General features: G+C 36.9%; 1 protein-coding gene across 1 annotated transcript in view; it reads right to left on the bottom strand.

Moving 5' to 3' along the window:
- SLC2A13 (solute carrier family 2 member 13) overlaps positions 1-14571 on the bottom strand; it is a 293233-nt gene that overhangs the window by 132445 nt on the left and 146217 nt on the right. The window contains exon 4 of the mRNA XM_090275514.1: positions 9139-9247. Coding sequence (XP_090131640.1) covers positions 9139-9247 — 109 coding nt within the window. The remainder of the gene's footprint in view (positions 1-9138; positions 9248-14571) is intronic.

The raw sequence follows: 14571 nt of genomic DNA on the forward strand, positions 1-14571 counted from the left end.
ATTTTTTCTCATTCAAATGTACATTAAATTGCATTTGCTTCACTTTATAGGTAATTAGAAGCCCTGGCTGGTTTAGCTCAGTGGATTGAGCTTCGGCCTGCGAGCTAAGTGTCGCTGGTTCGATCTTCCAGTCAGGGTACATCAGAGAAGGAAAACTCTGACTCCAAAAAACCTCCGCTGCCTTGCGGCATACCTCTTCAGGGGAAAGGCTAAGGGAGTAAACCCCGACAGAAAATCCGGAGCTGGAGTCCCTAAGGCGGTTTGATGTTGTGATCAACACCGGCAACTCCTGCGGCGCACCTGAACCCAAGCTGTATCGACTCCGTCTTTCCCTTGGACCCTTCAGCTGCGAAGAGAGGGGGGGGTCTGCTGCATGGGCAACACCAGACCCTCCATATTGCCCTGCCCAGGCTCTGTAGCTTCAGCGTCATCGCAAGATGTCGATTCAACACGGGAGGAGACAGATACCATGTCACTCCCGAGTCGGACTGCACAGCCATTCTCGGCGGTGCAGATGGACTCTTAAGAAGCTACACCATCGTCTCTCGAGACGGACGGCTGCCGACGACGAGGGATAGGTAATTAGAATGAAGGCAATTAACTCGCATGCCTAAAGTCCCACAGTGGAGACAGATCTTGGAACTAATTCTCTTGATTGCTGGGTCAATTTTCTTCCCAGCACACTGAAGCCATCTTTCAAAAGAGTGAACCATGAACCGTAACATTTTCTCCTCTATTCAATGGCTTTCAGTCAGTGAACACAAATGACTATAAATATATTCATCTTGAAACATTCCAATGAAATAAGTATATTATCTTTCAACAGCTTTTTGGATTATGTTCAGAGACATATCGAGGAGACAAGGAGAAGAGAAAGCTCACATTAGTGAGCTGGTACATTGGCCCATTTTTCCTGCCAGCTGCGAATCTCCGACAGAGGAAAACCACATGAGAGTGCATCAATCCTTACTATTTTCTTCTTACTTCCCGTCACCTTTATTTTTCTCTACAGTGCCACGTTTCCTAATTACACTAGGATAATTTGTTGGAAGAGCTCTCCACAAGAATGGAACAGATTCAAAAATACTACACTTATGAAATTAAGTTAATTAAATATGATTAACAAATATAAATGACTCATCCAACCAGCAGGCTGTTTTGTCCAGGAACTCTGTATCAGGGCATAAGGCAAAGGCCTTAACTGAGTGCCAGGAGATTAAACAATCTGAATCTTGAGATGGATGCAATTTTAGCAGCACACAGTCATTTTAGATTTTTATCCTTAGGTTGTATTAAATTCCACTAACTTTTATTTCTTAACTACATCACCCTCCAAAAAGTTTTGAACAGTCAGCTCTGAGCATTTCAATGTTTTACAACTAAAGGTCAGCCCATGTGACCTGGAGTCAGAAAATCAGGGCTCCATCCTCAGCTCTAAAACTTATTTGTGCAACAGGAAACAAGTCACTTCACTCTTCATAAGTCTCAGCTTCCTGACCTAGAGCAGGGGTCCCCAACCCCCAGGCCACAGACTGGTATCAGATGGGCTGCACAGCAGGAGGTGAGCTTGAATGTAATGCGTTTCAACTGAATCATCCCGAAAACACCTCCCCGCCCCAGGTCCACGGAAAAATTGTCTTTCACAAAATCGGTCCCTGGTGCCAAAAATGTTGGGACTGTTGACCTAGAGAATAAACAGAAGAACAGCTCTGCCTACCTGACAGAGTATTTAGGGAGATCAAAAGAAATCATGTAATTGAAATTATTTCCTGGTGCTATATATATTAAGTTCATCCTATATTTTTTCCATTTCTGTTATTATTTATTGAGTTACTATAAGCTAAAGTAGTACCTAGTATTGAATGACCAATAAATTATAGCCATTAACATTATTATTACAAGGGCGTGTTATCCAAAGGTCTGAATTTCTCTTGTAAATACGACAGAAGTGATCTCCAGAGAATTAAGGTAAAGAGGTCATGGAAGTAAGAATGATCTGCCCAATCAATATAATTGACTATTTTTCACCCTACTTTAAGTTAGTAGGAAAGAGAAGAGAAAGCAGAGATGAATCTGGAAACATTAATCTCAAAGAATATATTAAAAGCAGAGGACTCGTATAAAATACCCAAAAGCAGTTTATTACCCCAAAATCTTTTTTGACTTTTCCTGTTTACTGATGGTTTCTGTATAACCTTAAAATGAGCCATTTAACCACTTGGTCTTCCCAGGTAAAATTCTGATACCTTCCACCTGTCCAAGATGGATTGATTATATGCTTATCAGACTATATCAAAATATAATTTAGTATAAGGTTCTTCAAAAGAAGCTAAATACTAACAAATCCAGATAGAGCCAGATGTTTTTCCTTTCTTTCTCTACCTTCCTACCTAATCTCTCTCTCTCTCTCTCTCTCTCTCTCTCTCTCTCTCTCTCTCTGTCTCTCTCTCATACACACACACACAGACACACATTTTTGTTCCACTAATATTGTGGGAAGGGTCTATTTTTATTAGTAGTTATTAGATAAAAATTTTTAGGTATAAAATAGAAAATTCTTAACATTATAACTAGGGTTCATAATAGATCACAAAAAAATTTCTTACAGGAGTTTTCTTCATATAAATGATCATCATCTTTATCATTCCTCTCTCATTTTATGTGAATATTTTATTAGCCTGTGAACTATCGTGCTATAATATCGACACTTTTATATCAGAAAAGCTAGTACTCCATTTGCTCTGTTCTTTCTCTCTTGGAAAGAGAAAATAATCTATTCACTGCATGTTTGAAATTAGTGACTAGAGTTATACAAGAAAATTGCCTCTTCTAAAAGTTAAATGTAGTTGTCTGAAGTATGTAATAGTTTTAAGAAGTTAAAAGTACTCTATTCAATAGGATAAAGGATGATAAGATATTGATTAGGATATAAACATGAGTTATACAAAACATACAGACATATACAGACATATACATACATACAATATAGTTTTATTCATGGCACAAAATGAGAAAATTAAACATTCCAAGAAGAAAATCTATTTACTTGACTGAAATAGGACAGTAAATAGGTCAAGAAGAAAGAAATACAGATCCTATGAGGGAGAAGAGATAAATTAAACACAATAAGATTATATAAGGCAATCGCAAGGATGACTTATCTTTCAATACTTTTCTAGATGATCTTTCTATAAACTTTTCTTCATAAGAAATAGAATTCAGGGAGGAAACAAGATGGCGGAGGAGTAAGTGGAAGCTACACTAACTTCCTCCTAGAACTAGTCTGGATTTACAATGTAATTTTGGAGAAATCATCTGGAATAACGAACCGAACACCAGCTGGAGAGAAGTCTTATAACCACGGAGAGACAGAAAAGGCCGCTACATCACAACGTGACCGGTAGGGAGTGCGGAGACGTGGAAGGGCTGGCTGGGCTCCCACGGGTGGCAGCTGAAGGGGCTGAGAAACAGCTCAGCAGCCGGGGATTCCCCCTGAGAAGGGCAGGGTCTAAACCCCCAGCTGGGCTTCCCAGCCTACAGCGACAGAGTGGAAAGTAAAATAGTATCAGCTGTGAAAAGCGAAAAGCCACAGGCTTTCTTGCTAGCCGGAGAGAAACAGCAGGAGAAAAAGAGCTCTTAAGTGGATCACATACGAAAATATTTTGGCCACCACTTACCCTGGGCTCAAGCAGAGGGAAGGCAGAGAGGACTGGAGACACTTGGGGAGAATTTGGCACGGTGGCTTTGAGGGGAGAACTGGAGGAGCAGCTGACTGGGTCCCAGTGCTGACTCATCCCCAGTACTGCGGGTAGACCATTCCCCTCCAAGTGGCGTCAGCCTGAGGGGAAGCAAAAGCCCTGCCTACAGGAATTAAGCTGCCACACCCACAGTCCTTAAGCCTGACAGCTAATCACAGATTGAATAGATTAACAATCAAAGAAGACAGACAACAGCAGTAGATCCCTGGAAGTCTCCAACAGGCTGCCTAGGGCCAGACTGGTACATGATCTGACGCCACCAGAGGCAGATCCAGGAAGTGCAGATCATTCCAAGAAGCACCAACAAACAATAGGAGTCAAAAAAATGGGGAGACAGAGAAACAACCTCCCATCAAAAGGAAAGGTAGAATCCCCAGAAAGAGTGCTAAATGAAATAGAGGGGAGCGAACTATCAGATATGGAATTCAAAACATGGATTATGGAGAAGCTGAATGAGCTCAGCGGAAACTTCAAAGAACTCCAGAAAAACTACAAGGAACTCACAGAAAATTACGTGAGCATGAAAAAGGACATAGAAGCTATCAATAAGAGCCAGGAGGAAATGAAAAATACGATCTCTGAATTGAAGAACACAGTAGAAGGAATTAAAAGCAGGCTAGAGGAAGCAGAAGATCGGATCAGCGAGCTGGAGGACAACCTACACAAAAACTCCCAGACAATGCAACAAAATGAAAAAAGACTGAACAAGACTGAAGAGGTTCTAAGACAGCTGCAGGACAACATGAAACGTAATAATATCCGTATCATAGGAATTCCAGAAGGAGAAGAAGAAGAGCAAGGGATAGAAAACCTCTTTGAAAAACTAATGACAGAAAACTTTCCTAACATGACGAGAGAAAGAGTCACGCAAGTCCAGGAAGCACAGAGGGTCCCAATGAAGATGAACCCCAACAGGCCCACTTCAAGACACATCATAATTAAAATGCCAACATTCAAAGACAAAGAGAGAATCCTAAAAGCAGCAAGAGAGAAACAACTAATAACATACAAGGGAGCTCCAATAAGGCTATCATCAGATTTCTCAGCAGAAACACTACAAGCCAGAAGGGAATGGCAAAAAATATTCCAAGCAATGAAAAACAAAGGCCTACAACCAAGAATACTCTACCCAGCAAGGCTTTCATTCAAAATGGAAGGTGAAATAAGGAGTTTCCAAGACAAAAGAAGGCTAAAAGAATACATCTCCACCAAACCAGCATTGCAAGAGATGCTAAAGGGTCTGCTTTAAGAAGATGAAGAAACAGAGAGACAGAGAGGAACACGAGTACAAAGGGGGAAAATGACAATGAATAAGTACTGAAAGAAAGAAGGAACTTCTACCATTTGCAACAACATGATTGGAACTAGAGAGAATTATGCTTAGCGAAATAAGCCAGGCAACAAAAGAAAATTACCTTATGCTGTCACCTGTTACAGGAAACTAATGAACAACACAAACAAATGAGCAAAATTGAACCAGAGGTATGTAAACAAGGAATAAACTAACAGTAACAAAGGGGGAGATGGGAGGGAGAGAAGGGGTAAGAAGGGGAAGGGTCTAGTCAAAGAACATGTATGAATGACCCATGGACATGGACAACTGGGTGGGGACTGACTGTGGGGGGGGGGCAGGGTGCAGGGAAGCAAGAGGGGGAAAAAAAGTGAGACAACTGTAGTGGAAAAACAAACAAACAGAAAATTTTTTAGTGGGGGGGGAATAAAAATATAAAGAATAGAAATGCAAGTTCAGTGAATATTAGAAGGACAAGGATTTTCCTTCCGATAAGACAGTCCTACAGATTTAGAGACTTGTATGTGGGTTATGTTACATAAATTAACATGTGTTTTCTGTTTTCAAAGGGCATAAGCCTACAATCTCATTACCTGAGTGATTATCTGTATGCATAGGCCTCACTTAATCCTGTCTGCATTGCTGCCTCCTGAGACTCAATGGTTTGGCTGAACTAAGTGGCTGGGTTGGTGAAGAACAGGGTGGTCTGTGGGCTTCACTTTAAAACTGGTTTCTCTTTTCTATCCTAATGGCTTGGACAGAAAAAGCCCAGAGGCCTGAGATGGGGGAAACCTAAAATATTTCCCTCAGTCCAAAATAAGTATAATGGGCAAAAGGGTTTTGGACAGGTGAGATGTACCTGGCACACCTTCCTCCAAAGAAGCCCTTCTTTTCCCTAATGTGGGACATTGAAAAATTAATACCTGTCTTTTGTCATCTAGTGGTTACGGATTAAATGATGTCCTTTAACCCTGTTGCCCCCAGAATACAACAAGGATGCCAGCCTGTCAAACCAAGCATGCCGTTGTCCAGAGACAGCCAACCAACCTGGAGTCTGCACGATCCTTCCCCTTGTGGGAAGGCCACCCTCCCCTCCACATCCCCACTCTTATTAGGGATTTCTTGACCCACGGGTAGGTAGGACGACGACCATGTCCAGCTTGAAGCAGCTAGAGGAGCTCGAGACCTTCATCCATTGTCCTTTATAAGATTGTAAAGGGTCTTAAGTCTGAGAGGGAGGAATTGTTATTTTTTATTGTTAAAATATTTAACTAATTAATTAATTAATTTTAAAAAAAGAAGAAGAAGAATATATGAAAGGGTGAGGCGGGAGAGCTTGTATGTACGACCCATGGGCATGGACTTGGAGAGGGGATTGTTGGGGAAGGGGGGTGCTGGGCGGAGGGGAGCAAAGGGGAAAAAAAATTGGAACTATTGTAACAATATAATCAATAAAATATACTTAAAAAATAAATAAATAAATAAATAAAAAAGAAATAGAATTCAAAATTCCTCACATTTCAGGTTCACGCTAACTTTGGGGTGAAAGATGAATTTTATAAAAAACATTTCAACCTTCACAGATTATTAGATTTGGGTTGTGAATATAGAAGAAGATTGTCTACTTTACTTCTTAAAATTACACTTAAAATTTAAGAAGAAGCTGGAAACAGTAAAAGTAATGAAATATACATTATGAAATAGCAATAAAAACAAAACTCTGAATTAACAAAACAGCATTTAAAAAATAAGATACAATATAGTTAATACTTTACATTAAAAACAACAAAAAGTAAGCTATTAGGCTCCAATTAAGAGATTATTCTAAATTAAAAGAATAATGGAAAAAGATACATAGACATACACAAACACACACAAGTATAGACTAGAAAGAGTAGAAGATAACACATTATATAAGAGTCCCAGATTATTTTCCATCCAGAAAATGACATTAGCACAATCTATTATAATGAATTTGTGTACTATGAGTAACCACAGTTATTTAGCATAGGTATCATATTGTTTAAGTGACTAGCACTTCGCATTATGTAGAAATGATCTAAACTTAACCCCTATTTACCTTATTTTATTCTTCCTACCTTCTGGGATAAATATACAACTGCAAGCAAAAGCTGCATGACATTACCTGCATCACGTATAGTTTGTGATAAGAAAAGCATATTAATGACTATCATAAATCTTAAGGAATATCAGGACTGTTATACTACATCGCTTGATCTCATTGTGAAAAGACAGAGGGTTTGGAGAAATGAATGCATTATCGAAATTTATAAACCGTAATCAACACATTTTATACTAGGTATTACAAATGGACTATAACAGTCATTTCACTGGCTTCAGCCATCACCCATCAATGAGAGTTAGCTAATATAACCCTTGTTTTATAGGAACACAAAAAGATAAAAAATAAAAAAATTGTTTTCTAGGCTTTAAGCTTAATTTCTTAAGTTTAAAGACCTAGAAAAGGGCAGAACAGATGAAAAAGATTTTCAGAAACAGGACATATTTTAAGTTAGGCTCACAATCTACATATGCACATATTTATGACTGCACTGCATTATTTGAAAGTGTGGCACAGGCCTTGTTGCAATTCTGTGCCATCAGCCCTGAGGATGGTGGGCATGTCACAGAACAGTCATGGTCTGCCACATCCAGAGAGCAAATATGCTGGGCACACACCAACAGACGGGCTTTAATAGAGCTAATAAGGGTGAGGAAAAATGAAAGGAGATGTCAGAGAGAAGAAGGAGAGGACCAAATATTAAAGATGTAGCCCCAAAAGTTGTAGTCTAACAAGGATCATGACTAAAGTCAAATTCAACAAGGGTGTGGAAGTATTTAAAAGTGTAGTTTCTGAACAAATCCTGATTTAATCTAATGAGTCATTGGGACCTAATCATTACTGTATTCTAAATAATCACTTTAAACACATTCACTCTTTTCAAAATATCAAAAATAATTCATCATATCCCAAGTAATTTTAAAAGGAAAATATTAAGAGCCCCAAGTACAAATAGTTTACCAGGTACATTTTGATTTTATTATACATAATTTGTAATTTTCTAAGAAATAATTTTAAATAACAGGTAGGAGAAAAAAGCTTCTAAGTTAGCAGCTTTTCACCCTATGACCAGTTTCTCAGCCAAATCCATGACTTTTCTCTAACCCACATTCCATTACCTAGGACTTTAAAGGTTTATTCTGTGGAGAATTGGAATAGTCCCATATAGCCCTGATCACAATGTGAAAGTATACAGTAAATATGAGTTTATTTAATGTATGTTTCCTCCACCAGCCTATATACTCTGTGAGGCAATGGCATGTCTACTTTATTTACTGCTATGCATCTAGTACACAATAGGCCATCAAAAATGGGCTTAAAATTGAATAACTAAAACACTGTAGAACCACCTACTATTCACCCCACTTCACCCTAACACAAATATAATTTGGGTGGTTACTCTGAAAATCAGAAAACAGGGAATTTCTGCATCTGCTCCACTTGTCTGCTCCCACTCCATCACTGGTCCACTGCACTCTGGTTATAATAAACATACTTCTATTAACATTCTTATCACAATGCATGTGACTGCCCCAAAAGGAAATAAATTAGTTATTTGTGTGCCCATTAATCTGACAGTGTTAGGTGATTCCCTTTCCTTTACTTCTAACCAGCATCAAGAAATGGCTTATGAAAATAATATATTCATGGAGAGCAACTGGGGGGTGGGGGTGTGTGAAAATTTGGACAACCATAATAGAATTTTAAAAAGATATTAAAAAAATTATATAGTCATTAGCTCAGAATATAAGGAAGTACTGGGTGGCATAAAAGAAAAATTGTACGAAATCAACTAAAGCCAATAATTACAATGAACAGAATAAATCACTTCCTTCTAGTTACAAATTAATAGGACTTAAAAAATTGTAAAGTGACATAGGTATCTTCCAAAAGGAAAATCCTACATATTTAATAACAACAAATCATCAAGAGTCCTATTCTTTTTTTCTAGGTAAAAATAATACCTTGACAATCTTTTCAGTAAAAAGCCAGAAAGAAATACATACATGACGGTGTTAATGCCTGAGAGCTGCTGGAACATCTGTAGGCCACAACCCACAATTAAAGCTCGGCGGGTCGGGGGGTAACTCAGCATTCTGCAGATCACAGGTCCGGCTTTTTTAAAAAAGAAAGAAAAAAGAAGGACACATCTATTATTTTAAGTTCCCATATTAATTTGTCCCATTAGAATAAATTTCCCCAAATTTCTGTGAAATCAACATGTCTGGGAGTTTCAAAATAGAACATATATACTTTTACAGAAATATGGGCATAATGTATTTTTTAAAAACAGGCTTTATATATATATTTGAGTTTAAACTGTAAAAGCAACAAGAGAGAACTCAAGTTAAAGCAATTTATGAACACTAGGAAAACCTACGTAACTGTAAGAGTTAGAAATTATTCTTCCTTAAACCCCTATAAGCTGTATTAACCACTCTTGTTTTTCCACTTTCTTGGCAATTAATTATTACTTAAAATCCACTCAATGTAGGATTACTTACAAAGTCACTGACAAATTGCTTTAATCATCAAAAAAAATGGCATTCATTAAAAACAATTAAACAAGGAACAGAATTTATTCTAATCTACTCAACTAAAGTTAAGAAATTTGGGCTTGATATCAGACTTTGTTATGGCTACAATGACCATTATTAGTAAAAGTTACCAAAAATAATAATAGAAATAAAATTATAGATATATAAAATATTTCTAGATTTTGAATAGTTCCACAAGTGGTATTCAGTGATCATTTCAGAATAGAAACAGGCTTTCAAAATGGGGGAGATGCCATGGTGTCTATCTCAGAAATCTACATCATTCTGGAAAGATACAGATGTGAACCACTGGGGCTTAATAAGGTGACTAACCTTAGGGATGTCTGTTGTCTGGGCGTAATTACTAAAAGTGCCTCCCTCCATTCTCCTAAGTGCTTCAATTACACCTTCACCTTAGCCTTAAGTGTCCTTATGAGGCCAGAGTGGACTCCAAGGAACTATGATATTCCTGCTGTTAGGAAAAAATGGCCTGAAATCACTGGGATATTAGTTGCTTAATGAGAGGCATTTTTCCTGGAGGCCAACTCTCATTACTGAACTCTAAACCAAGACAAGTAAATCAAAATCCAAGGAAGTTATACCATTTCAGGAATCTTTTGGAAATCTAATATTCCAGTTCACAGAAATGGAATTGAATATGCTGTTTTCTCAGCAATAAAAGTTAATACAGGATGTCAAGCCAGGGCATTAATTAGAACTAAGCTTTACAGGAGTGAGAATAATCATCTCTACATATAGGTATGATTATAATCACATGAAGACTTGATTTACTGCAAATGATTTTGTCTCTAAATGGTAAGTAAGACAGGACCCAGATAGAGAAGTAGTGATCATCATTCAAAGCTCCATGTAGTGATAACCCATTTAGAAAGTGGGCTGAGAGTATTATAAATGTCAAATTGCTTTAGATTCAAGTAAAACAGTATTAAAATCTAGCTTCTAGTATATCAAAAAGGTTATGTGGAATAGGTAGACTTTGAGAGCTTTACTGTGACAGTACTAAAATATTATTTGGATCAGTTATTTGAAAGATGAGCAGGCTCATCTGCAAATGTAGATATTTCTAAAGGAGCCACAAAATAAAAATTAAGGAAAAAAAAAGCATTGTATCCTATAAATATCTACTTATTTCCATAAACCAAAAATTCAAATAAAAGATTATTATTCACCTTGTGAACCACGGAAAACTTATAAAACAACAATTGACAACAAAAGCAAGCAAAATCCCTTCTCAGCTTTTAGTGGCCTCCAACATTTGAGAAACCGATTTCTGCAAGAAATCAATTATAATATTTGAAAAGCTGCATCTACTTTTACTGTTTAACTGTTCCATGATTTGATGAACAGGTTAGGTAATACTGATTTCAAAGGGCAGAAAATTACAGAGAAAATTATGACAAATTAGCCTTAAAGTTTGGCTTGCCAAAATATTAAAAGATAAACTATTATGTAAGCATCACTTTTTTTCCCCCTGATTTTTGATAATGTGGTTTTGGACTCTCTCAGTTTGAATTTCCTGTTAAAATAAACAATGCTAGTTCTTTATCAGACTGGATTTTTTAAAAAAAATAGATAAATTCAGTCACAGTAGCTTCACATCTGATTATGCATAAACAAAGCTAACTATTTTCCTCTCATTAAAATCACAAACCTAGCTTTATTAGGCAGTAAAATTGAACAAATGCAAACCATCAACAATCTTTATATTACAGAAGCTCTGATGCCGAAGAAGAAAATCTAATATATTAATTGGTTAAATGCTCATAAACAACTATTTAAAATGTCATGCTCTACTTATTACATTTCTTTTGATTTTTGTAATTAAAAACATTTGGTGTACACAAATACATACTTAATTTTTTTTAAATTGTATCTCTGAAACACAGAAATTCTCACACAATATAAACTAAAACCTCTAAATAACTAAAGTAGATTGGAAATGCCAAGACTCAAACTGTAACATAAAACAACAGGTCAAGAACCCAAAGTGGGGTGATCTTTTCCTTCATTCTGAACACCTCTTACTAAGTAACTTTCACAATGGTTGTCCAGGTGTGGCAGGGGCTCTGGTGGCATAGATGACAAGGACAATCCCACAAGGGAGCTGAGTCTACAGAAGCTTCTCTAGGTTTGATGAAAAATGCACCAGAGAGTACTTCGTATAAGATCTTAGCTTCTGACTTCCACTACCAGCCAAGATGGAGTAACAGTCACCAGATTTACCACAAAGATGAAGCAACTAAAAAATAATGCAAAATTGAATGAACCAAGAGTTCTTATGATAATGCAACAAAGGACAGTGACTCCTGAGATTCAGAAAACAAATGAGATGAAACCTACAACCATCCCAGTTTAATGCCTTGAGAAAATGTCCAGGCTGTAAAAGGAGGAGGAGAAACCAGATAGACCTTGTTGGTCAACTTGAGTTGAAAAAATGCAGCTCAGAATCCAGGATGCCAAGGCAGCTAGAGTTCACAGGGCAGAGTGCCAAAGGGAGAGATTCATAGGAGAGGACATTGAAAAACCTAGACCATAAGAAAGAGTATTCAGGGGAGTTTACCTCAGTAATGTTATAAATTTAGTCTTACATTAAACATTGTGTGGGTACCACCTAAAATAACTTAAAAGCAAAATCCAACTGCTTCCAAGTGACTAAGTAGCATCCCAGAACAAAACAGTAAGATAAAAGTTATGTCTGAATACAATAAAAAATTACCAGGCATGCAAAAAGACAGGAAAGTACAACCTGTAAAAATAAGGTGATTAATTCACCTAGAGGACATAACAACCCTAAATGTCTATGAGCCTCATCAGAACTTCAAAATGTCTGAAACAAAAACTGATGCAACTGCAAGGGAAATATAAAAACCCACAATTACACTCAGATATTTGACCACCCTTTTCTCAATAACTGATAGAAAAGTAGGCTAAAAATCAGCAAAGCTACAAAAGACCTCAACAACACTATCAACAAACTTGACCTAACTGATATTTAAACAGCACTCTACTGACCAAGAGCAGAATACACATTCTTTTCCAGAGTAAATGCATGGTAAATGTCTTGAAACATTTACCAAGAGAGATTACATTTTGAGATCTAAAACCAGTCCCAATTAATTTAAAAAGATTCAAGCCATACAAAGAAATGTTCTCTGACCATAATAAAATTAATATAGAAATCAATAATTGAAAGACAACTGAGAAATCCTCCCCAAATCAGAAAATAAGTAATACTTTTCCATGGATCAATAAAACAATGGGAAATCAGAAAGTATTTTGAACTGAAAAATACGAAAACGCAGCATGTGAAAATTTGTGGAATGACGCTCAAGAAGAACAGAGGAAAACTATTGTAATAGCATTGACTTGGCTTCTATGTTAAAAAATAAGAAAAAGAAAACAGGGACGTGAAATTAAAAATCAGTACAAGATAAAAATAATAGAGATCAGAATGAAAATCACTGAAACAAGTAAGAAGACAGTTGAGAAAATAACAATGACACAAAAGCTGGTTCTTTGAAAACATCAATAAAAGTGATAAACTTTGAGCCACTCAAAAGATATGTGTATCTTAATCTCTAGAACTTATTACTGTTAGCTTAGATGGCAAAAAGAACTTTGCAGAGTTGATTAAGATAAAGATTGTGATTAACCTGGATTACTCCAATTGGCCCTAAATAGGATCACATGTATAAGGGGGAAGCTATAGGAGGGAAGCAAAGGGAAATTCAGGACAGAATAGGAGAAAGCAGTGTAACCATGAATGAAGAGACTGGACTGCCGCAGCGATAGGCCAAGGAATGCTGCCTACCACCCGGAGCTGGAAAAAGTTGTCCCCAGAGTCACTGGAGGGAGTATAGCCTGCCGACATCTTGGTTTCAACAAGGTGAAATAATTTTGAAGTTGTGCCCACCAAACTATGAGAATAAATTTCTCTTATTTTAACCCTTTGAGTGCCAATGCATAATTCTAAATTTGGATCAACATAAGAAAAAATTATTTCAATGTATAACCTGAGGTACAAAAAAAGAGAACAGAACATAAAATACGAATTATTCAATTGTTATTTACATTTATAGCCATCGAAAAGAGTTGCTGGGAGTGATGTTGGCACTTTTGGGAAAATCTGTCAGTGTCGCTCACAGCAACATTGGCACTCAAAAGGTTAAGCTATCAAGTGTGTGGTAATTTGTTACAGCAGCCATGGGAAACTAATACCCAGATTAATCAGGGGGAAAAAAGAGAAGACACAAACTTCCAATATCACAAATAAGAGAGGTGAATCATTAGATTCTACAGATAATTAAAAATAATTATAAAAGTGTTAGGAACAACTTTATGGCATTAAATTCAAGATCTTAGATGTAATAGCCAAATCCCCCAAAAAACAGGATCTTCCGAAGCCAACTCGAGAAATAGACTAAATATACAGCTCTGGAAGCTATTGAAAAGACTGAATTTGTAGTTAATAACTTTCTCCTAATCTAAATGGTTTGACAGAAAGCAGATCAGTGGTTGCTTGTGAAAGGAAGAGCTTCAATGGAGCACAAAGAAAAGCTTTTGAGGGCAATGGATAGCTAACTATCTTCACGTGGTAAGAGTTTCATGGTATGTATATCCTTATGTCAAAACATCAAATTATAGACTTTAAGTACAGGGCAGGTCAAAAGGACGATTACAGTTGTTTGTATGGAAAATAATAAAATAATTAATGAATACTAATACAAGAATAAACACTGTGTTCCACGTACTCAGAATTGCAAACCTACTTTAGTCCCATCCCACATGTGCCATTTCTTGTAAATGAATTATACCTCAATGGAGGTACTTAAAAATTTTTTTTTCACAAGAAACTAAATGTCAAAAGAGCTGAAATGGTCA

The sequence above is a fragment of the Furipterus horrens genome, unplaced genomic scaffold, assembly GCF_987537825.1.
Source record: "Furipterus horrens unplaced genomic scaffold, mFurHor1.1.pri manual_scaffold_4, whole genome shotgun sequence".
In the NCBI taxonomy this organism is placed as follows: Eukaryota; Metazoa; Chordata; class Mammalia; order Chiroptera; family Furipteridae; genus Furipterus; species Furipterus horrens.